At 49.9% G+C, this 25,403-nt stretch overlaps 1 protein-coding gene, 1 long non-coding RNA gene and 1 pseudogene across 4 annotated transcripts in view; 1 reads left to right on the top strand and 2 right to left on the bottom strand.

Annotated features, from left to right (window-relative positions):
• Window positions 1-2,611: 2,611 nt before the first annotated feature.
• On the bottom strand, window positions 2,612-3,340 carry LOC140915260 (uncharacterized). The gene is made up of 2 exons (XR_012160115.1): window positions 3,110-3,340; window positions 2,612-2,910 (listed from the first exon to the last, which is right to left on the bottom strand). It is a non-coding gene; the product is annotated as an uncharacterized lncRNA (long non-coding RNA).
• Window positions 3,341-4,890: 1,550 nt separating this feature from the next.
• Window positions 4,891-12,807, top strand: LOC140915167 (actin, alpha skeletal muscle B-like; annotated as a pseudogene).
• Window positions 12,808-14,074: 1,267 nt separating this feature from the next.
• The window catches only part of NAA40 (N-alpha-acetyltransferase 40, NatD catalytic subunit), a 31,331-nt gene continuing 20,002 nt past the window's right edge, over window positions 14,075-25,403 (bottom strand). Inside the window, exons 8-10 of one of the 3 annotated variants that reach the window (XM_073351778.1) lie at window positions 23,560-23,637; window positions 21,904-21,992; window positions 14,075-15,314 (exon numbers count right to left, since the gene is read on the bottom strand). In XM_073351778.1, coding sequence (XP_073207879.1) covers window positions 15,304-15,314; window positions 21,904-21,992; window positions 23,560-23,637 — 178 coding nt within the window. In that variant the 3' untranslated portion in view covers window positions 14,075-15,303. Of the gene's footprint in view, window positions 15,315-15,871; window positions 21,993-23,012; window positions 23,414-23,559; window positions 23,638-25,403 lie in introns of those variants that run through there. The other 2 variants (XM_073351777.1, XM_073351779.1) reach the window with 2 other exon arrangements.

Raw genomic sequence — 25,403 nt, forward strand, 5'->3', positions numbered from 1 at the left:
CAACTGAAAACTCTCTGGGGCAGAGACTGTCTTTCACTGTGTGTCTCCAGCACCTGGCACAATGGGGCCCTGACCTTGACTGGTTCCTCCAGGATCCACTAGCTACGTGAAGGGTCCCATCTCCTTGCCAAAGGCAGCATGTTTCAGAGAGATCTCTAGCAAGGTGGAAAGCTTTGATCACTGCACTCTGCAGCCTCTGAACTCAAGTAGCTGCAAAATAGGCATAAACCAGCTCTAGCTCCAGGATGAGGACTCCTGGGTTCCAATCCTGGCTCTTTACCCAACTCCCTCTGTAAGCAGCAGTGACACACACCCACATGCCTCAGATTTCTGTGTTAAACAGGGAGAACTTACCCAGTGTGAGGGGCCTTGCAAATTAAAGCCACATGAAGGCTAATTGGTTTGCTCCGGCCAGTCCCAGGGCATGGGACCCCAAATACATAAGCTCCCATCCCTTGGGGAAAATTATACCCCACATGGTGCTGCTAAGCAAGTGTACACCCTAAATAGCCCGGTGGGGTGCGGGGAATCTATTGCATTTCCCCATTTGGGTACTTAAAGAGTTAACCTCACCCACTGCTAAGCCTAGTTACAGGGTCTCTCATCTAAATTTCCTCCAGCCCCTTACATCATCTCTGTACCATTCTCCTCTAACAACCTCTCCCGGGCACAGAGAAGCACTGCCTGCATCTAAGGGGACTCTAGCTGGCTCCTTGCTGTTCTAGTGCTGTGATCCGACTGCAAACAGCCGCTGCAAGGAGGTGGAGTGTTACAGCACAAGGGCGAGGGGCATGGCTGCAGGATTAATTTCAGGCCTGGATCAGAACAAAGAAAACTGCCACTGTGGATCTGAACTGGAATATCAGTCTCTGTCTCTCCCCATTGGGAATAGGACAGCTAGCATGGGAAGAGAGAGTGGGGCCAGGCTGTTTCTGCCCCCTGCATGTTAAGCTAAAATGCTTTCCCTAGCCAAGCCAGCTGCAAGAATAACAGCCCAGTAACACAATCACAGCTGCAGCTTGGTTGGTGCATTCAGGCCGCCTGCTTTGGCCCACTGCATTCAAATGAGGTGCATTTCCTTTGTGGTTGCAAATATAGTAGGGGTGCTGAGCATGTGCCCTGCAGGGAGCTGGGCATCTAGAAATCAAGCTGTTCTCAGCTGGCATTTCTGCCCTGCCCAGCCTAATGCCCTATTTGGTAGAGGGAAAAGCTGTTAATGCAAGAGGCAGCAACAGATGACCCCATGGCATCCTTCATGCTTAGCTGCCCTGCCACAGCCCAGGCATCCCACACACTAAGGGGCAGTGATAACTGGCTGGGTAGGACTGCCCTTGTTACTACTGGGATAACTACTGCTGGGTCATCCTGACAGCACAGCATATGAGGAGCCCAGGAGCTGCTTCTGGGGTGGAGCTGCTGTTCAGTACACAAGAGAAAGTCTCTGAGTGCAACTGAAACAGCACAAGGGAGAGGAACTTTGCCCCCAGGTTAATTCTCTGCTGCTACGGCAAAGCAGGGTATAGCAAAGCTGCCATCTCCACCATAGCATAGGCTGGGAGGTCCCATACAATTCCAACCTACCCCAGCATAGGGTATCCTAAAAGGAAAGAACAGCCCACTGTGCTCAGCCCCAGCCTATCAGGAAGAGGGGTGCACAGACAACACTCATTCTCTGGCAAGCCAGGAAGCCAGCACCCTAATCACAAGAGCAGCTCATTAAGAATTAAGTAGTCTCAAGGGGATCCTTCCTCCATACCCTTCTCCCTGCTTGAGGCTGCAGGAACTTGATCCCCCACCTCTGGCCCTTTTCAGCTGATCCCTATCCCCAGCCAGCTTCAGCCTTTCCTGATTGGATTCTCCACTAGAGGTGGGTGTGAATAAGGGGAGTTCATCTTAAGGCTAAAAAGGGCTTCCATCTGCCCTAGTTCTAAGCCTGCTAGAGAGGGCAAGTTAAGAACTATAGAGTATCTGACTCCTGAGCTGGCCCAATGTTTTAAATACTGACACAGCAGGGGCGGGGGTAGAATTATCACCACTGCAAATACAGAGAACCAGGGTACAGAGAGGGGACACGACTATTCACAGAGCAGCACTAGCCCAGCTGGCCATAGAACCCAGGAGTCCTGCACTCCCAAACACAGCTCAACCGGCAGCTACAGGTGTTACTTGGAATTCTGCTGCTGTCTGTAACTATCAGGAGGTGCCTTCATCCCACACCAGTGAGCCTATGACTTGTCTGAGGGCTGCATTCCTCGCAAACCCCCTCCTTTCCCCAGGCAGAGTTCATACTCTGGGATTAAAGCACTGTCAGCCCCCCCCCCCAGTAAACTGAACACCTAGGAACCAGGACAGGCAAGGACAAAAGCTCAAAGGGTCCATAAAAGTTATGGCCAATGCACAGATGGAGAAGGGTTGACAATCTAGCTGCATGCTGGGGCTGCTGTCCCCTTACCCATTTACACCTCGATGTAAAGCCCTGGGATAGCATGGCCCAGCAGGTACAATCCTGCCCTCCCCAAGAACACGTCAGAGTAGCTGGAACCATTTGATCTGGTGCAGGGCTTAGCTCCCAGGGTCAGCGCTCAGGGGGGAAAAAAGGCAGAGTCCAAGCTCAGTGGCTGTAAGAAGGTTTATTGTAACAGAATTAAGTCACCCCGCCATGGCGGCAGCGGCGGCGACCCTGCTCCACAGGGAGCCATGGAGTAAGTTACCAGCCCCAGGGGCCGGGTGTGGAATGTGGGGGCAGCGGAGTCCAGCCGGGCGGCCAGCGCACCGTGGGGTCTGGGCGGCCAGCGCGGATCAGACCCTGCCCGCTCACTCGCGCTTCTTGTAGCTCTCCATGTTGGCCAGGACCCAGCCCGAGGGGACCAGGAAGGCCACGGCGAAGGCTCCCATGGCGACGACGGTCTCCTGCGCGGGGGGGAGAAGGCAGAGCTCAGGTGAGGCCACAGCAGCTAGGCCCTGTCCCCACCCCACCCCCCAGGCACCGCGAAGCCCCAGCCCGGGCGGGCTCCCCGGGAAGAGGCGATCCGATGCCGCAGCCTCCGCGCGGCAGAGCGGGGCCAGCCCCGAGGCCCTGGGAAGGGCGGTTCCGGACCCCCCCGCTCACCAGCGGCCCCACGCGGCTCTCCGGCGGGTACGAGTGCAGGCCGCGAGCGGGCGGCGCGAGCCGGGGGCGGAGCAGCGCGCGGAGCACGGGGGACACGGGCATAGCGGCACCAGCTCCCACACAGGCAAGATGGCGGCCAGGTCGGAAGTGACGGAGGAAAAAGGGCTGGCTATAAAGGCACGGGAACCGGAAGTGGCCTGAGTTGGCGTGATCATTTTGCGGGGTGACGTCACTTCAGGTGGGCGGAGTCACACGGGGAATAGCCCCGCCCAACAAATTGGTCCAAAACCCGCCAGTGGCGTCGGATGTCTGAGTTCACGCCGTGGCTGAGCGTGGTTGGGGTATCCCCCATGTCAATCCAGGGCTAGGGCGATCCCCCCACTGTACGGCCCCCCGTATGGGGGTCAGGGCATTCCCATACATGCTTCAGCTCCCCCAGCCAGCGTCAGGGCACCCCCTGCACCACATGGCTCCTCCCCAGTCCCATGTGGGGACCAAGGTGTCCCCCAACCACAGGGACCCCCCATGTCAGCCAGGGGGACAAGGCACCCCCCACATGGACCTCCACCCCACTGGGTAACAGCAGGGTCAGGGACATTCCCCACATCCAACATAGTGCAGAGGCACAAAGCCCCATCACAGCACTGAGGGCCCCACACTGAACATGGGGCCCAGGATGCCCTTGTCCCACTGCATGGCGTCCCCACCACAGCACTGGGGGGCCCCTATGCCCAATGTTGCCCCCTGTGGCAGCCCACCACAGCACAACACCCCTCTCAGTACTGCAGGGTTCTCCACATCCAGTATGAGTCCCCAGGACATCGCCCACTGCATGGTGTCCCCATCCTATCCCCACAGGGGCCCTGGGGCTTCCTCCTCTGCACGCCGCCCCCTCTCCAAACTCACACCCACACTCTGCTCTCAGGGTGCTCCTGAAAATGTGCCCGATACTCCATCATACCCGGGGGCATAGGGCAGATGCCCTCTATATGTTGGCATAGGGCTCAGACCCCACAGCAGTCAGGTCAGTGCACCCTCACACTACCCAATGCTAAGGTCATGCTGTTACAGCAGAAAAGGCAGCTCCCCCATTACTTCATGAAGGTCCTGACTGTGGGGCTACTCCTCCACCTATGGCTCCTGGTGGACATGAGAGCGGCGGGGCGGACGAGAGAGACATACAGTAGTTGAGACTGGGCTGGGGCGGCCTTCTGGGTCTGGGAAGGTGGGGCGGGGGGGGCATTGGAGCTGCGGCAAGCAGGCAGGGTGCAATACCGCTTACTGCCACTGGATGGGGGTTCTGGTCCTTGCAGCACATGTGTTGCAGTGAGCAGAGAGCGGAGGTGCACAGCAGAGTTCAGATTTCAGGAAAGCTATAGGGCAGCCCCAGAGCGGGAGAACAGGGAAAGAGGTGGAGAACTGCAGGAGTGGAGGCAGCACATACTTCCTGCAGCATGCGGTTTACGCCCCCCCCAATGCTCTAGACTAGCCAGGAGCGCAGACCCTAGGGTTGGATTCTGGGTCATGGGCGCCTGGAGATATCAGAATTCAAGGCCTCTCCTAGCACTTCTCAGGGCACACTCCCATCCACATCCCATCTTCCTGCCACTCTGCTGCGTCCTCACCTTCCTCCCAAGCTGAGGTGGGAGCCCATGGGCAGGTGGTTGGCCAGCTTCTGTCAGCTCTGATTGCACCATTGTTAAGTGTCCAGGCTCCCTGCTGCATCCTTTACCCTGCTCCCTGCCTGACCACACCCCGGCCCTGGCTCTGGCTCTGGCTCTGCAGCCAAGTGGGAGATTGCGTGGGACACCAAGGAGAACTTGGATTACGTGGCTTTGGACTTTGAGAATTAAATGGACCTGGCCTCCTCCTCCTCCTCTCTGAAGAGCCACAAGCTGCCTGATGACCAAGTAAGCATCATTGGGAATGAGTGCTTCTGCTACCTCTTCCAGCCCTCTTTCACTAGGCAGGGGCTGGGCTGGGCTGCAGCTGGGTGCAAAGGGTGGCTGGAGATATAGCCATGGGCAGGGGTGAGCATTGTGCAATGCAAAGCCACGTAGACCTACCATAAATTGACCAAGTCTTCTGAGTTGGGCCATCCCTCCTGGGGGACTAGCTTCTCTGCTCCCAATTGCCAGGCTGGTGCTGCACAGAGCAACCTTCCTCTGTGGATCTCAGAGTGTTTTAACCAGTTCATGAAGGAGTCCTGGCTCCCAATCCCCTGCTCTAACCACTAGACCTCGCTGCCCTCCAGACCTTGAGATAGAACCCAGGAGATTTAGCTCCCAGCCCCTCCTGCTCTAACTCACTAGACTGCACTCCCCTCCCAGAGCTAGGATAGAACCCAGGAGTCCTGAGGGGTCAGGTAAAGAGGCACTACACTGAAGGGCATTTTCTAGCCAGGAGTCTGACCGACGCCATACACTGTCCCCTTTTCTGCTCACAGAACCCGTCCCTGCCTGCTCCCTGGTGTGGAAAATTCAGTATCTATGAGTGGGGATGGCTCTTCCTCAGCAGTGGAAGGGTCAAAGCCTTCTCAGATGCAGCCAGTAAAGACCTCTTGATAAGGAAACAAGACTAAGTGACCCCTTTCATACACTATGGAGAGCCAGGCATCTCATCCTTAAGGAGATTAAATGGGGCAGAAGGTACCTGTGATCTTCTATGGCCAAGGAGGTGCTGCTCCTTGAGAGCTGTAAATACCAGGAAGCAGAATGGATTTCAGCTAAGGGTGCTATGTCTTCTCCAAGTGGAGAGGCATGGGGTTGTGAGCCCTGGAGGCAGAACAGGTGCAATCTCTCAGTCCTTCTATAAACATGTTCCAATGGACTGTCCATCACCTGGAGATTTTATCTCCAGATTGTGTCTAGAAGGTAGGACACCCTGGGTTCTAGCCCCGGCTCTGTGTGGGATCCCCAGACACAATCTATTCCAAGTAGGAGTTATGGGCTCAGTGGAGGAGTGACTGGGTGAAGTTCTCCAACCTGTGTGCTGCAGGTCAGATTACATGATCACCATGGTTCCTTCTGGCCATGAACATCTATGACCCCTACCTTGCAGAGACAATATCTAAGGGGTGAGATAGGAATGGAGTCACCCTATTCAGTCCTTGGCTTCCAGGCACCTATTGTATCATATGCAGGGCCTTGGGGCAACTAGCATGGGCCGGCTTGGAAAGGCTCCATGCCCAAATATTGCCCCACTGGTGCACAGATCAATTGATTTTCAGAAGGAACCATTCTGAGCATCTAGTCTGATCTCCTGCATGACATAGAGCAGAGATCCTAATGCAGTGATTCCTGCCTTCAGGCCACTGCCCATTATTTATTTATAATTTAATCTGTCTGCACAACAGCTAGCACAACAGGGTCCTGGGCCATGGCTGGGGCTCCTAGGTGCTACCACCATCCACACAATAAAAATAAAGTATTGTGGCAATGCTAACACTGGCTGGGAACTGGAATTTTCAGCCCACGGGAAATTCAGACATCTTGGAAAAAATGTAATTCCAAATTGGACTGAAAAGCTGAAATTTTGAAATTTCCTGTGAAATAAAAATTCCAAAAATTTAACTGATTTAGTTTTGACATTGATATTATATTAAAATGTTAAATATTACTTTTAATATATATTATATAATAATACATGTATAACTATAATATATTATCACTACAAAGCATTAAGATATGGAGTGGAGACTTCAGGAGCTCAGTCTGTTCAGTTTAAAGAGACGGTTGACAGGTGACTTGATCCCAGTCTGAAGTAGCTTCATGGGTAAGAGACATTTGATAACAGAGGGCTCTTCAGTTTACCTGACAACAGTCTGTCAGTATCCAATGTCTAGAAGTTGAGACTAGGCAAATTCACAGGAAATAAGTTGTATATTTTTGAGTGTAATTAACCACTGGAACAGCTTACCAAGGATCAGGGTGGATTCTCCATCATTGGCAATTTTTATATCAAGATGGAATGTTTTGCTAAAAGAACTGCTCTAGTTCCACCAGGAATTATTTCAGGGCCATCTTCTGGCCTGGGTTAGACAGGAGATTAGATGAGATAATCACAGTGGTCCCTTCTGGCCTTAAACATCTATGAATCTTAAGTCAACATGAAATGTACAAACCATTTCCTTGCAACAATGTCATTTAGTTTCAAATTTGATTTTGATATTCATTGAAATGTATTATATACTATATATTAAAATTAATAATATCAAAGTAAAAACTAAGTGAACCCAAACAACACTGTTATAATGAAACTCTTCAACTTTTTCCATTAAAAAATTCTGTTTGAAATAGATATGTTTAGATTTTGAGAAACCTGCGTGGTTGTTTCTTTTCTTTTAACAGGAAACTGTTCTGTCAAACTTTTTTGACCTGCTCTAGGTAGGGTTTAGGGTCCTCACCCATCAATCATGACCCCTGGGTTAGACACTATACAAACATGTGCTTCCTAAAGATTGCCCCACAGTGCTTTATCCCCCTTTCCTCTCAGGCATGGAGTCAGCTGGCATCCATGAAACCACCTACAACTCCATCATGAAATGCGACACTTACATCCATGAGGACCTGACTGCCAACATCATCTTGCCCAAGGGCACCACTATGTACTCGGGCATTATCAAGTGCATGCAGAAAGAAATCATGGCCCTAGTGCCTAGCACCATGAAGATCAAGGTAAAGGAGGTGGTAGGACTCAGGGACTTTAATGGGGAGATAGACCCACATTGGAGGATTATTATGCAGAAATTTATAGATCTTAAGGTCAAAAGGAATAATCTAATCTGACCTACTGCATAACACAAGGGTTACCAGGTGTCTGGTTTTTTACCAGAACACCCAGTCTAAAAGAGATCCTGGCGGCTCCGGTCAGCACCACTGACTGGGCCATTGACTGTCCAGTTGGCAGCACTGCACACACTGCCCCTGCCCGCTCCTACGTGAAGGGGCAGCCAGGGGGCTCTGCACGCTGCACCTGCCCCAAGCACTACCCCCACGGCTCCCATTGGCTGGGGACCACAGTCAGTGGGAGCTGTGGGGGCGGCACCTGAGAACAGGGCTTGGGGGGTGCGCAGAGCTGCCTGGCCGCACCTCTGCATAGGAGCCAGAGGTGGGGAATGCTGCTGCTTTCGGGAACTGCTTTTGGTAAGTACCACCCGGAGCCTGCACCCCAACCCCCTTCAGGGCCCCAACCCCCTTCAGGGCCCCAACCCCCTGCACCAGCCCTGATCCCCCTGCCACCCTCCGAACCCCTCAATCCCAACCCAGAGCACCCTCCTGCACCCCAAACCCCTCATCTCTATCCCATCCCAGAGCTCACCCCCCCAACCAGAGCCCTCACTGCCCCCCCACATCCCAACCCCCTGCCCCAGCTCTGATCCCCCTCCCGCCCTCCAAACCCCTCGGTCCCAGCCTGGAGCACACTCCTACACCCCAAACTCCCCACCCCCAGCCAGAGCCCTCACACCCAGAGCCCCCTCTGCACTCCAAATCCCTCAGCCTCAGTCCAGAGCCCCCTCCTGCACCCCAAATCCCTCACACCCAGTCCCACACCAGAACTCACACCCCCAGCTGGAGCCCTCACCCCCTCTCGCATCCCAACCCACTGCCCCAGCCTGGAGCCCCCTCCCACACCCATAACACCTCATTTCTGGCCCCACCCTGGAGCCCACACCCCCAGCTGGAGCCCTCACCCGCTCCCGCACCCTAGCCCCTTGAACCAGCCCAGTGAAAATGAGCCAGTGAGTGAGGGTGGGGAAAGCGATCAACGGGGGGGGGGGATGGAGTGAGTGGGGGCAGGCCCTTGGAGAAGGGATGGGGCATGGGCAGGGTCTCGGAGGAGGGGCAGGACAAGAGTGTTTGATTTTGTGCAAGTAGAAAGTTGGCAACCCTACATAACACAGGCCAGAGAATTTCACCCTCTTACCTCTGTATTGAGCCTAATAATTTCAGCTTGACTGAAACATCTTCCAGGAAGGCATCCAGCCATGCCTTCAACAGAGTATATCAACAGAAAGGGCTACTTTTCAGTGGCTATGCAAGTGTTGGTGCATCACCAGGGACACTTCACTGGTATCAACGTGGGCTGGCCAGGGAAAGTGCATGCTGCTCACATCTTTAAGAACACAGAATTGAACAGAAACCTGCAGGCAGGGACATTCTTTCCTGACCAGCGGATTACCACTGGTGCCGTTGAAAAACCAATAGTAATTCTGGGGAATCACTCAGCCTCTCTCTTGTTCCCTTGGCTCTTGAAGCTGTAACACTGGCCACCTTGACAGCTCTAAGGAAAGATTCACGGACAGGCTCAGCAGGGGTAGAATGACAGTTGAATGTGCTGTCATAAGGTTACAGGGACGCTGGCGGCATTTACTCACTAGACTCGATCTCAGTGAGAAAAATATCCCCATGGCTACAGCTGCCTGGTGTATCCTGCATGATATCTGTGAGGCAAACGGAGAAAATTTGCCACCAAAGTGGAGGGCAAAGATGGAGTGTCTATCTGCTGACTTTGAACAGCCAGCCATAGGAGCCATTAGAAGAGCTCAGCGTGGAGCTATGTGGCTGAGGGAGGCTTTGAAAGGGTGCTTTAACAGTCTGCCACAATAATGTGCTATGCTGGACTGTGCTCTCCCTGGCCCTGAAGTTTTAGGGGGTTATGAGGAATTGTGTAGTGCTTGGTGTACAATGATAAATATCACCCTGTCTTTTAAAGAACCTATGAATTACGCAGTGCTTCCTGTGCATTTATAATTCTTACAATGTGGTTTGCACTGAACCTATGGTCCTGTTCAATTAAAATTAATGTGTGCTTTGAGGAGCATGAGGCATTCTGCTGTATATGTTATGAAATAAATAAAGATGAAATTATTTCCAAAAACTAAAAATGCATTGCGTAACAAACACAGTGCAAAGGATAATATGCAATTACAAACCAATACAGTGTAAACTTATAAAATAAATTAACAGAACGTCACAATTAGAATGCTAGAAAACGTGTGTGTCCATTTCAGTCCATCTCTACCAAATATACACCTGCCGTGCTCTCACAGGTCAGTGTATGTGAAACTGTAGTTCTTCTTACTGTCCCCCAGTGCAGCGTGGGAAGGGTAGGGATACGGCCCAGGATGCCACATGGAATGTTGGGAAGCATAGGGAGCTGTTACCAGAGAGTTCTCCAGGAACTGCGAAGGATGGCACGTCCATGATTGTTGGTCCTGTAGGTCAGCTAAAATCTGCAGCCTTTGTGTTTGCTGCCTTAGAAGCCCCCTTACATCTTGGTGCATCTCCATTTCGCTTTCCTTTTCCTGTTTGGACTCCTGGACTCTTTCCTTCTCCAGGCTGTCTGCTATATTCACCCTCCAGGCCATCTGTTCATTGTCCGATGTAGCACTGGATTGCAGGATCTCACTGAACATATCCTCCCTAGTCTGCTTCTTTCTTCTCCTCCTCAGGGTGAGGTATTCCACAGGTGTGGAGGAGGCACCCCTCAAAGCCACAACAGCAGCAGCTCTAGATACAACAGATATTTCATTGGATTTACAGTCACAATGGAAAGCTTCAGAACTCCCTTTCCTTACACCCATACAGGTTTTAAATCAGACACTCTTATTGACAATTCAGTTTTGGAGTGGCTCTGCACAGCACTGCTCAGCTACAGCTATGGTGAGTATGGCCCACGGGGGCGGTGGGGGTGAGGGAGAGGAGGGAATTGTTTGATTACATAAAACAAAAACCATTTGGCCTCTGTTTCCACAAGTACAAGTACAGAGCAATGGCACTGTGGACTGGCACTGTTTTCCACCTGTGGTGGTGATTTTAGTTGACATCTGACTCCTGAGGGTGACAAAGGCACAGAAAGCAGAGCTGCTGCTGGCATCCCGAAGTTGCCTGGGCCCATATGCCACTAGCCTGTTGACTGCAATGGTGCCTACCGAAGTCATCGTGGACTTGTGTGGGAAAGTGTCCTACCACAGAGGAAGAAATATGGCAGCCAACCCTAGAAACCCTCAGGAGAGGATTGCAGAGTACCTCTATGAAAGTTTCAATGAAATCTCTCAGGACACCCCTATGTACATAAACAAATGGCTCCACATGACCCTCCCTCCCACTTAAACCTAGAGGGGAATGAAAAGCAGACAACCACTCTATCTCTGTTGTATCATTACATCTTCTAGTATGAGCAAAATAATGAAAAGCAAATATCTGTGTCCTGCTATCTTAGGGTTGGGCCAGGTGCCATCTTCACATTTAAACTTTTTAAGGCAGAATTAATGCACACACTTACCCAAGCTTCCTTCCCTTGGATCAGGCTCATCTGTGTTCAGCTGGTGGGACTGGCTTGACTGCACCGCGGTGTTGAAAAGGCCCTGGCTTGTGGGATAGCTGGACTCCCACCCGCCACACGTCTCTTCTCCTCAATGTTCACAGCAGAGGTCTCGGTCTCCGGCTCCATTGAGATATCCACGGTGGTCTGTGGGGGCTGATGGGGTTCTCTGCTAAGTATGGCATGAAGCTCTTTGTAAAAACAGCAGGTCAGTGGCTTGGCACCAGCTCAACTGTTGGCCTCCCGGCCTTCGTGGTATGACTGATGCAGGTCATTCACTTTCACACAGCACTGCTGCTGACCCCTATGTACCCTTTCCCCTGTGAAATCTTCTCATAGATGTCCATGTTTCTATGGCTGATCCATAGCTGTTTACACACAGCCTCTTCTCTCCACAGGCCCAGGAGATCCAATGTCTACTCCAGGCAGGAGCACTTCTAGTGTGTAGCTGGCACCATCAATCAGGTAATTGCACACAACAGGGAGAGCTCCTAGATGTGCTTGCTAAACTGGGCAATCAGGAAAAGACATTTCAAAAATACACAGAGGTTTTAAAGTGGTGGTGGGGGAGCTTCTGGTTTCTGTGACCCCTAGACAGTTAAGTTCACAACTATGACCAAATCAGTCACTGTTGGGCACACATAGGCCATGCAGTGTCTACACTCGCACTGTATAGACCACAGCATATTGACCATGGCTCAACACCTTATGGGGAGGTCATGTTACCACATTGCAGCAATGGGGTGCTTACGTTGATGGGAAATAAAGTTGAGTGTAGACTCATGCATAAATAGGTTGACGCAAGGTGACTTACGTCAGCCTCACTTTGCAGTACAGACCAGGCATAGCAGATAAACACATGAGATCCAGTGACTGGAAGTTGAAGTTAGACAAATTTAACAATGAAATAGGACATGATTTCCTAGCAGTAAAGGTGATGAAATACTGGAAGCGCTCACCAGGGAGGTGGTGGACTCCATCACCTGGAGTCTTTCAAAGGGGATTACATCTCTTTCAAAACCGCCATGCTTTAATCTAGCTTCTGGGGAAAAAATCTACAGCCTCTGTGTACAATTCAGACTAGATGATCAGAGCTGTGCTTTCTGGCCTTAGAGTGCATGAATCTATACAGAAATTGCAAGCTCTCCAAGGGCTGCCATCTCCTTTGCACAGAAACTAGCACAACAGGGCTGGGCCATCCAGCTGTTACCACGAACAACACCTCTTCCTGTCTCCACCCCATTCAGTGTAAATAGGCTGACTGGATGGGTGGCTCCATCCTGGCGTCCCTCTCTACTTTCTAGCAGATGTGGATCAGCAAACAAGAGTATGATGAGGCGGGGCCGTCCGTTGTCCACAGGAAGTGCTTCTAAACGGCATTTTCCTGTCACAGCCAACAATTTCACCTTGCTGGGTGCTCAGGTGTCTCGGCCTATGCTCTCTCCATGACATTGTGCAGCTGGAGCCATCTGCCATGCAAAGGAAATCAAAATCTAAGCAAACTCTCACTCCCACAGAGGGCAGGTAGAGATCAACACACAAGTGCTTAAATACCTGAAAGTTTCCACCGCACTTTCCCTAGCGCAACTTGTGCCTGGGGCAGGTCCGATTCCATCAGCACCACATCCCGCAGCTCCCACCATGTCTCCTTCCTGGTTGTCTTAATGGAACTTTTTTTATTCATTAGATTTCCCCCATAAAATGTTTATAGAAGGGCACTTTCCTATCCGCACATCGCATATGCTCACGGCTGCATTCTTTCTCCTGTCTAGATGCAGAGTTCAGTTCTATTCTGGGCAAGGCCTCCTTCCCGGTGCTCCTTGTGAGATCAGAGGCGGCAGCTGGATTTATCTTAGGTCAGGGGTGGGCAAACTTTTTGGCCCGAGGGCCACATCTGGGTGGGGAAATTGCATGCAGGGCCACGAATGTAGGGCTGGGACAGGAGGTTGGGGTGTGAGAGTGCGGGGTGGTGTGCAGGAAGGGGCTCAGGGCCAGGGGTTGGGGCACAGGAGGGGTGCAGGACATATGAAAGGGCTCAGGGCAGGGGGTTGGGGTGCTGGAGGAGTGCGGGAAGGGGCTCAGGCAGGGGGTTGGGGTGCAGGAGGGGTGTGGGGTGTGGCAGAGGGCTCAGGGCAGGGGTTTGGGGGCAGAGGGGGCTCAGGGCAGGGGATTGGGGTGCAGGAGGGGTGAGGGATGTGGCAGGGGGTTGGGTGCAGGAGGGGGCTCAGGGCAGGGGGTTGGGGTGCAGGATGTGGCAGGGGGCTCAGGGCAAAGGGTTAGGGTGTGGGGTGCAGGAGGGGTGTAGGGTGCAGGCTCCGGCATGGCGCCGCTTACCTGGAGCGGCTCTGGAATGGCAGTGGCGCTGCGCCGCTAACACAGGCTCCCTGCCTGCCCTGGCCCCGCGCCGCTCCTGGAAGCGGCCAGCACCACGTCCCTGCAGCTCCTGTGGGAGGAGGCGGCAGAGGGCTCCGCGTGCTGCCCTCGCCTGTGGGTACCTCCCCCGAAGCTCCCATTGGCCGGGAAAGGGAAACCGTGGCCAATGGGAGCTTCAGGTGTGGAATCCACAGGTGAGGGCAGTGCGTGGAGCCCTCTGCCCCTCCCCCAGGGGCCGCAGGGACTTGGTGCCAGCCACTTCCAGCAGCGGCGCGGGGCCTGTGGGTGGCAATCCCATGGGCTGGATCCAAAGCCCTGAGGGGCCAGATCCGGCCCACAGGCCGTAGTTTGCCCACCCTGCCTTAGAGGCAAGGTTGCATGGCTGCTAGAAGACAGAAAACCCTTTTGAGGCAGCATTGTCCAAAACACTGCAAATCAGGATGCCTGGCTTCCTTTCTATAAACCTGCCATGTCCCTTTCCCTTTCTGCACCTCAGTTTCTCCTCCTGCCCTATGACTTTTTAAATGGTGAACTCTTCAGGGCAAAGAACTGACCTGTTCACAGATTGTTTGTACTGCAATAGGGCCTACTCTGTGTCTATACAGACATAAAACAGTGCATGCCATGCAAATAGTGACTGGTGAACAGCGCAAATGTGACATATGAATTGGTTGCGGGGGATCTATTTCCTACTGTACCCCAAGTCTACGAAGGGGTTAAAAGAATTGAGAAATATAAAACAGAGGAAATAACTTATTTTGTGTGTCAAGTATAATAACCAGCAAACAAGCAGCTTTGCTTATGACTCACGCAATTTAGCTCCCATTCAACTGCCTGGGAAAGCAGGGACATTCTATTAAACTAATCCTCATCCCCCTAGAAAGGGGAAAGACTCCACTGCTGTACCTCAAATGCCTGCAAAGAGCACTGGTAAGTGTACCCATAATTAGAAGGTGCCCCTTTAACAATGAAGGTGATTAACCATTGGAACAAACTCCCAAGGGAAAGTGGTGGATTCTTCTTCTCTTGCCATCTTCAGATCAAGACTGGATGCTTTGCTGGAAAACAGGCTTTAACCATAGGTGAGTTATTAGGCTTATTACAGGGGTAACTGGCTGAAGTTCTGTTGCCTGCACTATACAGGAGCTCAGACTAGATGATCTAATGGGCTCTTCTGGCCTTACCAAAAAAATCTAGATGATTTACTAATCTTTCTACCTGTAATTGCAAAGAGGCAATTTTAGCTTCAACATAGCTGAGACAAAGATAAAAAATTGCCTTTGTAAAGGTAGGCAAACAGCTTTTAAAAAGTCCCTCCAGTCTACAACTACTTTGGTCGAATACTAATTCCCATCACCCTCCTCAGACTCCACTAAGCAAAGGGGTAAGAGTCTCCTTTTGATATACTTTGTGCATCCTACACCACTTTCTGTCCAGTCCGTTTCACTCGGTGCCACAGTATAATCAGTCAGTTTCATCTTTTTGTGGCTGGTCTTTCACACACAAACTGGGGAGGAAAACAAAAAGCTGTTTTAAGAAAATATGAAATGAAACCTGAAACTACTCTGAAATTAAAAACTTAGTGTGTGTCCCTCTGAAGAAAAAATATTATGTGATTTGGGCTGACGTCACTTAGTAAAAATGTGGCAGAACAGAATCCAGGAGTCCTGGCTCCCAGCCTCACTTTGCTCCAACCACTATACCCCATTCCCCACCCACAGCAAGGAATAGAACCCAGGTGTCCTAACCCCCACGCATCTGCTTTAACCACTAGACCCCATTCTTCTCTCACAGAGGGGAACAGAAGCACATCCTGTCCACCACATTTAACTATTCAAAACCACACCATCTCCTAAAGGTGGTGATGGAACACAAGAGAGCTGATTCCCAGGGGCCCTGTTCTAACACACTAGACCCCACTCCTCTCCCAGAGACAGGTACAGCAACAAAGAATCCTGACTCCCACCCACCTTCCTTCCCCCAATCCACTCGGGAATCAAATCCTAACTCTCTACTGCTACATGCTTTGCTGCCTCGCCCCTGCTGCAGAAAAAACACCAGACATTGAACAAACTGTTTTTATTTGTAACATACAAATAAAACCAATGCAAAAAGATTAGCTTTTTCCCTTTGATTCCAGTGAGAATAGTTACTAGTTAAAAAAACCAACAATATCAGAAGTGAGGTTTTATTTTAAATTTTCCTTTAGAAACGGAAAGGGGAAAAAACCAAATAAAATGACCTTACACATGCACACGCACGCAGAAGTCCCAACACATGATCAACTTAAAAAGTGACAAGAGAGAGACAAGGCTTAGGAAAAAAACGTAACATGCCCCGACCTCAGTAAAAATGATACAGTACAAACAGGTCAGCTATGTCTGTCAAACTAGACTTGGCATTTATTAGGGGAGGATATCCTACCTCAAAAGGTACCAAGAAGACAAACAAAAGTATAGATCAACTTGCTAAGTCAAAGAATATATTCATTAAAGAGGAGAAGAGAGAAAGGAATTTTCTGAGGAGCCCTTTTTGTTTAGCCACAGTTAGAATAATCTGGGGGAGGGGAGGAAAAGAGGGGGTAAGAGAGAGTCCCTAATGTAAAAAGGGGATGAGGGAAGAATTTTCCTTTAAAACAAACAAACAAAAAAAACCCCTGGGTTTGTTTTAGAACCTTCCACCCCTTCCAAGAAGATCTGTCTGTATGTTCACAATGAAGAGAATGAGCTGGTAAAGAGATGGACAAAGTACAGTCACACACACCAATCTGCTTTGGGATCTAACCGGTGACTCCATTTACGATAGGCAGAAGACAGCGAGGAAAGCAAGGAGAGTGCCCAGAGGAGAAATTACTATTTTAGTTTTTTAAGCAGACCTAACTGCAGCTAGCTATAAAATTCACCCACTATCACACATGCCACAGAGAGTTATTGGGCTGACTGACATAAAAGGAGACCAAGTCCAGGGGAAAAAATGGCAAGGGAGTCATTAAAAAAAACCCAACAGAATCTTTGTATTGGTTGGAATTCACTGCCTGGCAGAGAGCTACCCAGATTCAGCAAAGCTTCCCTATCTGGCAAAGCACCTGAGCATATGCTTAGTGTGAAGCAGGGGCTTCAGACCTGTTGGCTTGAGTCCCTGTTTAAACAAGTGCTTTGGCTGAGTTGGGTTAGTGAGATGGAGAGGTAAGTTTCAGAATCCAGTCTGAGGAGGAAAAGCCACTACCTGGGGATCACAGGGATAGACTGAAGGAGGATTTCATATGTGGAGAAAGGGGGAAATTAAACAACACAACCACCCACTATAAACATGCTGCTTTCCCCCAAACTTGGCATGTGGCTATCAGACACAGCCCTCAGAGCTAAGGAGTCAAAACGGGGTGTTTAGAGGGTCAAGCGTGCAGTCTACACAGTGCTAGATTTCTCAAAACAAATCTGGTTGGGACACAGATGCCAAAACTACAGGCCAAGAGTTGTCGGGTCTTAAACCTGACCTGCTTAAATTTCCCTTAAATTTAATGCAGTTTGACTCCCTCAAAATGCTTCCGTGTTCTTTGATACTAATTAAAGCAACCCGATGTCAGCAGAATGATGCGTGTGTCACTGAAAGACAAATACTGGGCGCCATGGGGTTAAAACCACCCTAGGACTTAGCTAATAAACCGAGCAGGGAGATAGTCATTTTGGGAAATTGGTGAATTACTGTCGTTTTCTCAGACATAACAGAGGGGAATAGTACTAGATGCTCCACATCCACGTGCCATGCAAATGCAGCCTGCTGTGTAGCTACAACCGGTGCCAAAGTAATCCTCTGCTCATTGCACATGTGGTGCCAAGGCTATGCTGAAGGGTGGGAGGAAGAGGGCTAACGCTGACTGCTGATGCAACTTGTTAGAAAGAAGAGGAAGGGATTCTCACCTGGCTAAAGGGGAATGCCATTCTGGCTGGGATTTTAGCCTGCCTGGCGAATAGGCAGTGAGTGGGAGCAAACAAAAGCTGACTTGCTGTTTACAGGGTCCTCCTCATTTAAGGGATCATGATTATTTTGATGCAGGAACAGATGCTCCCTGGTTGCAAGCAGTCCTGCCTCAGCCCTCAGAAACACAGAGCAGAGGGGTAGCATTTAAGCAGGGGGTGGCAAAAGGAGCCGCAATCACAGCTGGCTACTTAGAAGAGGATGTGAGCCCATCCCTGCTATACAGAGCTGGAGGAGGCGGCAGCAGCAGTAGGGGCCTGGGGCTTTCATGTATAAAGGAGAGGAGATGCAGCACCATCTGTCATGTGTCCACATGCCAGGAGAAATCAGACACAAGAGGGGAACACTCTTGGAGGCTGAGGCAACATTAGGCACGACAGCCATAAGCATTAGCCAGACTGAACTGGTCAAAGCAGGAAGATCCAATCCAAAGTGATAGTGCTGCTTAGGCTGAGTGCAGGGCCACATGCCTCTGACCTCCAGCGAAGCAGGAGACATAATGGCCATTAAGAAAGCATCTCCCATCAGTTTAACGACCCAGTGCATACTAAGCAATGCCAGCAAATGACACTGGAAATTGCTGACCCGGAAGAGAAGTCCCAAAAATCCCTCATGAATGGGTGGGAAGTTGCAAGTCATTGTGGATCCCCTACATTGCAGCCTGTAGGTTAACGGCTCTGCATTTGTGTTTGAAAGGTGTTAAGAGTTCAGCTTTAAACCCTGAATTCTCCATGCAGCTGTAGGAATCTTCTCTGCAGGTCAGCAGCTAGCCCCTTTTCGGCTAGTCCTTAGCCACAGCTAAGGGAGGAAAGCATGCACTGGTCGATAACATTTTGTACAGTGACTAGTTTATTTTTGGTTCTACCCACCTTGAGATGCCTCAGAGACATCAGTGCCCTCTGAAAACCAGGCCTCTTTTAAGATGTCAAGTTAGGAATATAAATATGGATGCAGCCAAAATCACCAGTCCCTTGAAAAATCCTGGCCTCCATGCCCAGCAATTCTGAAGAGTGAATATCAGTAGCAAAACAGCAGCATGATTTATCCCATTGCTGTCCCAATCTCCCTTAAAAATGAGCATCTTTGTCCTCAAAGACCCGAAATTGCAGGGTTGTGTGGGCCAAAGTTTAAAGCATCTTTCTCTCAAAGTGCAAGTTGGCAGGGGTGGAAGGAGGCAAATGGTTAGGAGGAGAGAAGAATATCTCAAGTAAAAAGCCATCCCTGTAAAAACAAACAGGTTATTCCCTGTCCCTAAACAACATACCTTTGTAGAAGAGCTATGGCTGGGATTTCACAGGTGTCTTTCAGAATTATGGGTCCAATTCCCATTCTAAATGGGGTGTCTGACTCCCTGAAAAATCAAGCCCATATTACGTTTCCACGCAGCAAGCCCAGTTACCAGTGGTTCTCAGAGCTAGAAAGTAGTTAGCTCAACTAGACGCATTTCACAACTCCAACAGGGACCTCTCCCACCTCAGAAAGAGACTAAATTGCAGCAGAGTTCAGATTGTCTCTCTCTATGGCAGGTACAGCAAAGCACTTCTGCATCCAAACCCTGGGCTGGCAGTGAAGTGCTGGGGCTGCCACAGGGCATGGGAGGCTGGGAATAATGGAGTCTAAAAGGACAGATGAAGGGGAAGCTCCATCCTGCAGAGAGCAGAAACAGAGGAGCCCATACTGGACCAACTGGGAGAGGGGATGGCCATAAAGAACGGCAACACTTAACAACGAATGCATCAGATCTAGCTGTGGAAGGTCTCTGCAACTGGGTGTGCATGGTGCAACATGGATAGAGGTCCTACCCCCTAGCAGGTGCAATACTTAGTGCAAGATAGATTGATGTTCTACCCCCACACTCAGCATGTGCAATGCAGGTAGAGTTCATTACTCCCCCATAGGTGCAACACCTGGTATGACACAGACAGAGGTCCTACTCCCCCAGGCAGAGGTTGGAACAGGTATAGGTATGAACCCCCCCGTAGGTGAAATGCAGATAAACGTTCCACCCACAACAGGGCCACCTGATAAAGATGGAGACAGAGGTCCTTACCACAACGGCTGCTCTGAGACAAAGGAGATTTAAAGAGTCCCATTGACTCCAGTTAGGCCCCACCAGGATCCCCAGAGAGGGCTTGGATGCCAACACACCTCACTGAGGCGAAAGGGGGAGCATGCCCTCTTGCTCCCTGGCTCAGAATGGAATGCCATGCTCTGAGGAAGGACAAAAGGCATCTACTGCAATGAGGAACTTGTCACTGTTCCTACTGACAGTTTGGATTTGGTAAAAATAGAGGCTGGAACTCAAGCAATGAGTCACTGGCCTGTTCTGGGGGTATGGGAGATGAAGGACTGTCCACCCCACGGGGTGGGGGGACTTCTGTGAGCAGCTTAAGAATAAAAAGGAGTCACAGACTCCATGACAGTTTCCTATCCTTTAGAAGAAAAAGTTACAGAGAGGCCTTAAAAAAAATAATCGCAAGATCCAGAATGTTCCTACCGCTGGCTGTTTTCTACAACCTCCCTCTTTTATGAGGCTAACAGACCATGGCTAGCCCTACATTATAGATCCTAACCTGGTTCTCAACATGTTTCCAGCAGAGCGCTAAGCTATGTGACTTGTTCCAGCCAGCACTGGTGTGGTGTCTGCCCCTCTCCACCCTCCCCTCCATGAACTATACTCAACCAGAAAGACTTTGTGCTTCCCTAGTGCCCGCCACCCAAGGATCTCAAAGCGTTTACAGACATTAGCTGGGTCAGTAGAATCCCGGTGTTACATATGGGGAAACTGAAGCATGGCGAGGGGAAATGACTTGAGCTGAATGTCTGCAGTAGAATACGGAAGCTCTCAGTTTAGCCCATGCTCTTACAGTCAAGTGTAGGGCAGCCACTGCAGAGAGATTAGAGCCATTACATGAGATCTGACTATTATTGATCACACACAGTCAATACAATCAAGTAAGCCCATTACAGTTGCTAGCTCCCTCAGCCTTATAGAGCTCCCAGGTCTGCTCTGCTTCAGTGGTAAGCACACTCTAGCTAGAACACAAGACAGCAACAGGGCTGTGGCGTGCCAACTTCAGACTGAGAACCATTGCACTTCTGCACTCAATCCCTGACTGCCACATGTAACTGCCAGGCCACATGCATTTCAGCTGAGCCAGAAATGTTCCCAATGCGCTGATCTTACAATCCACTTCTATTTCTTTTTAGTACTTGGTACCAACTGCAGGGAAGCAAAAACACTAAATAGCCTCTCCTTGCCCTAGCAAAAAAAGTGAAAGTTTTGCTCACAAAATTGTTGGGGATATTTTTTTCATCCAGCTTTAAGATTCCAAAAATTACAGGTTGTAATTTACATTTTAAAGCCAGGAAGAGCTGGAAATTGCCCATCAAAACTTGAGCTGGCCTTCTGCATTTCCTCTGCAGAAGCCATCACCATAAAGGTGTTACAGGTGATACATGGAACCTTGAACTTGGGACCCATGAGGGCTGGGTGAAGCATAAAGAAATTCTCAAAGGTTCTAAGATGTGCCTGTGTTATTTGGCTCAGAATCTCGTATTTCCATTGTAACTGGTTCTAAAGCTCCACAGAGCACCGTGGGAAAGAACAATGCTAATCCCTAGATGGTGTAGGCAGGGAGTAAGATGTGGGTAATAAAGCTGTGTCATCGCTCTTGCTCCAAACCTCTTACATCACGCAGGTCAGTGGGAGGGGTGTCAAGTGAGAGAGAGGCTACTGGCTCACTCTCCTCATTGCATGCCCTGTGCTATCGCTGCTTCCTTAACCTATGCTTTTAAGTTGCTTTCACTTAGCGTCCTCAGACTCACACCTTTGGAGCTTCCTGTTTGAGGTCAGAGCACTAGGTCCAAGCGCTGGACAGGTCTTTGACTTCTAGTGCCTCCTGCACAGAGGAGAGCAATTTCATACGCACTCCAGAACGTGGTCTAAGTCTCTTGACTTAAGAGGCAGGCGGTGACCTATCTTAAGGAGTATGTGAGGATGGGGATGGCAGGGAAGGAAGATGAAGGGGTGCGTTTGCGAGGACTACACAAAGAGGCGGTTCAGATTCAGTGGCAGCAGCCTCCGCAGTGGCTGCCCGAGTGAGAGTGCTGGCTCTCACCAAATTTAGTTCTTCGGCTGAGGATCTCATAGGAGCAGTCATCCCCGCAGCAGCCAGACATGCTGGGAGAGGTGTCATCAATTTCAAATCTGCAGAGGTACAAAACAATAGAGAGAGAAGCTACTTCCTGATGCCTACAAACTTAGGAAACTCATCATGTTAGAGACTGCTTAATACTAGTCACCTTCACTTAGCCTTAGGGATCTTGCCCTGACCCCTGCCAATGGTGCACAGGTTGGGTTATCCACACCCCTAGACAGTTCTCCCATTGTACTGTTCTTTGCGTTAGCCTCAATTTACAAAAAGGAATTAGAGTAACAGATTTCTCCCTAATCCTGTATTTTGATGGGTTGTAAAGGTGAGGTTCTGCATACACAGTCCCCTGGTACAGTCTACTCCCAATTATCCGAATACCATGGGAACACAGATTTTATTTGAATAATTGGAAGTTTAGATAATCAAGAGGCAGGAGCCACTCAGCAGCAGGGTAGCCTCCCACACAGCTGAGAGCTCCTCCTCCTCCTCACAGTCCTGACAGCAGAGCTGCACAGGGCTCCTTGCAGAGATCATGTGCCGGGGGCCCTGTGGCCGTGCAGGAAGCCCCCTGCAGCTCTGCTGTCACAGCCCTTCTCAATCACTCTAGTGACAACGGGGCTGCAGGGGGCTCCCTGTGCTGCCACAGGAGCCATTCAGCAGGAAGGTGGCCTCCCCGGGGCTGGCGGCTCGTCCTCCTCACAGTCCTGGCCAGGGGTCTGTGCTCTCTTATATGAGCCTCCGCATTATCCAAATCCCTTCCTTGTCCCCCAGCATGGCACACATATTGGGAATGAAAGCTGACAGAGAATTGGAAAGCATTGTTGTTAAATCTGAAGTGATAACAAACACATCACCCAAAGAGGTGTGTTTGAGTGTGGGTACTTCCCATTTCAGTTGGTAAATGTGTTTCTCCCCCCCCTTACTTTTTGCTCTAGGCAAGAATTAGCTATGAGGCCCAAGAACCACTCTAAAGACAATATAGTTTTAGATAGCATGGTCCAATGGACAGGGCACAGGACCGGGGGTGGGAAGAGATGGGTTCTGTTCTCAAGTCACTTTCCCTCTCTGTGCATCTGTAAAACAGAGGTAGTGTAGTGATGATTAAGTATGAGCTTTGTGGATGAAATGCGCTAGACAGTTAGTAGCTAAAACAACCCTCCTCTGCACCTATAGTTAAGAGACAATAACAAGAAAGCTCAACTGACAAGGGAACAAGCGTTGGCTATAGTTAATGCAATTCAGTTCCAATGGAGCTACCTCTGTGTCACTTGGGGTGGACGGTATCTTGCAAGAAAGGCTGCTAGTAAGCAAGGGAAGCAGAGAGACTTGAAAACCCACCTCTCTATGCTGCCTTTAAGTAGAGAGCAGATGGCCAGGTCCTCGTGCACCCGTCCTTATCACCACCACCCATTCCCATCCATCCTAGTCTACTGTCCCCACGGCCTCTCCCCTTTAGCGTAACGTTGCCATAGCACTGAAAGACAGTTGTGTGAACAACGTGTTACAAACGGAAATGACGGAGCAGTCAGTGTACTACCATATTAAATAAATAACAGGCTGCCCCCCACCCCCCTCCCCGCATGGAGAGCAGGAAAGCAAGAGTTAGGGTAAATTCCTTACTGTAACGCTTCTCTGAAGAATTGATAGGCCCCATGATTGTGTTTAAATACTGTTAGCATGACTTTCTTCATCTGTGTGCTGAAAGGCAAGAGAGAGGCCCAGCAGTCAGCGCCAAAGGAATAATACAAAAGGAATCGAAGAAATACTGACACCTAATGATCCTGGGGGAAGCCGCGAGACTCCGGGGAGCCGCTCGGCCCCCTACAGGGAGCTCAGGGCACAGCCCATCTGAGAGTGGGGAGCCGGGCGGGCACAGCTGACCTGGGAGTGAGGAGCCAAGTGGACGCAGCCCAGCTGGGAGCCCAGGCAGCAACTGGGCTGCGGGAGCTGTGACCTGGGGGGCAGCATGGTTCTGAGCAGGGTGGGCGCAGCCCGGTTGGGAGCAGAGGCCCACGGGTCAGCTGGGCTCTAACTGGAGCCCTCCACCCACCCCGGGGTGACAGCCCAGCTTTCTTGTCAATTTCATGGCTCCACGCTGGAGCCCTGAAGTTGACAAGAATGAGAGCCAACAGCTGATATAAGTAACACAGCATCTACACCTACATAAGTCATATGCATCTCTTGGAGGCGGAGTTACTATGTCAGTGTAGTAGGGCACTTACGTCAGCAGCAATAAGGCTGTAGTGTGTACACTGACATAATTAGATTGATGTAAGCTGCCTTACATCAACCGAATGCTGTAGTGTAGACCAAGTCTTAGTCACTTTCAATCCTGTTTGTCTGTCAGTGCCACTTCCAGGTTCCCAGCACTCGGCACCATTCTGTTGAGTTCAGATTGGGATTCAAATGCTGAAAAGCACATTTCAGGGCCTGACTCTATACACACTTATATGCATGCTGAACTTTACAGGTGCAAGTTCTCCTGTTGACTTCAACAGGACAACTCAAAGACAAGACATGCCTAAGACATGGTCTACACTTAAAAGTTTTAGTGATATAACTGTCTGTTATATTCACCATTCAACTATAAGAGGAGAGAGCCAAAACTACAATATTCACATTTTATTCCTTCTTTCACATACACTGTTCTTTCTCATCAAGCACTTCTTGAAAGTAGTTGACGTTCCTATGCATAATCATAGGGGAGCGCACCATCTGGAGGAGCTACTTATCATAACAGGCTGGGGTGTGATTTTCACCACGATACCAGTACAACCCCTAATGCGGATGCAGTTATAGCAGTATAAAGGTGTCTTAAACCAATATGGCTTTTTACCTTGCTCAGACAGGAATAGCTGTACTGGTATAAGCCCTTTTAAACAAATGTAACTGCATCCACACTAGGAGGGTTGTACCACTTTAACTACATTGGTATAGTTAAAGCAGTACAACTTGTGTAGATAGCCAAGGCATTATATGTCTGCAGGACATGGGCCTCAGACTACAAATGTTATTTATACAGATGCACACACTAGGACAACACACAATTTGTTCATTGAATCTTTTTTCCTACTATTTGGTTTCACAAAATTTTTAACAATGAGGGTGATTAACTTTAGATCACTTTACCAAGGGAAGTGGTGGATTCTCCATCTCTTGATGGATTCAAGATTAGCTGCCTTTCTTGAAGATGCTTTAGTCAAACAAGTTATTGGGCTCAACGCAGGGGTAACTGATTGAAATGCTCCAGCCTGTGCTATACAGCAGGTCAGATTGGATAATCTAATGGTCCTTTCTGGCCTTGAAATCTATCAAAAAGTTTTATTCTTAGATTCAAAGAAATTAAAATCCAAATTTTAGTCCAAGCTAACCAGAACTGACCCTTTGGACATGTGCCATTTGAAGCATGGCCGTATTAAAGATATGATATTTCCTTATGTTTAGCAACTCTGACTCCAAAGAGA

Source organism: Lepidochelys kempii, chromosome 7 (genome assembly GCF_965140265.1).
Source record: "Lepidochelys kempii isolate rLepKem1 chromosome 7, rLepKem1.hap2, whole genome shotgun sequence".
Taxonomy (NCBI): domain Eukaryota; kingdom Metazoa; phylum Chordata; order Testudines; family Cheloniidae; genus Lepidochelys; species Lepidochelys kempii.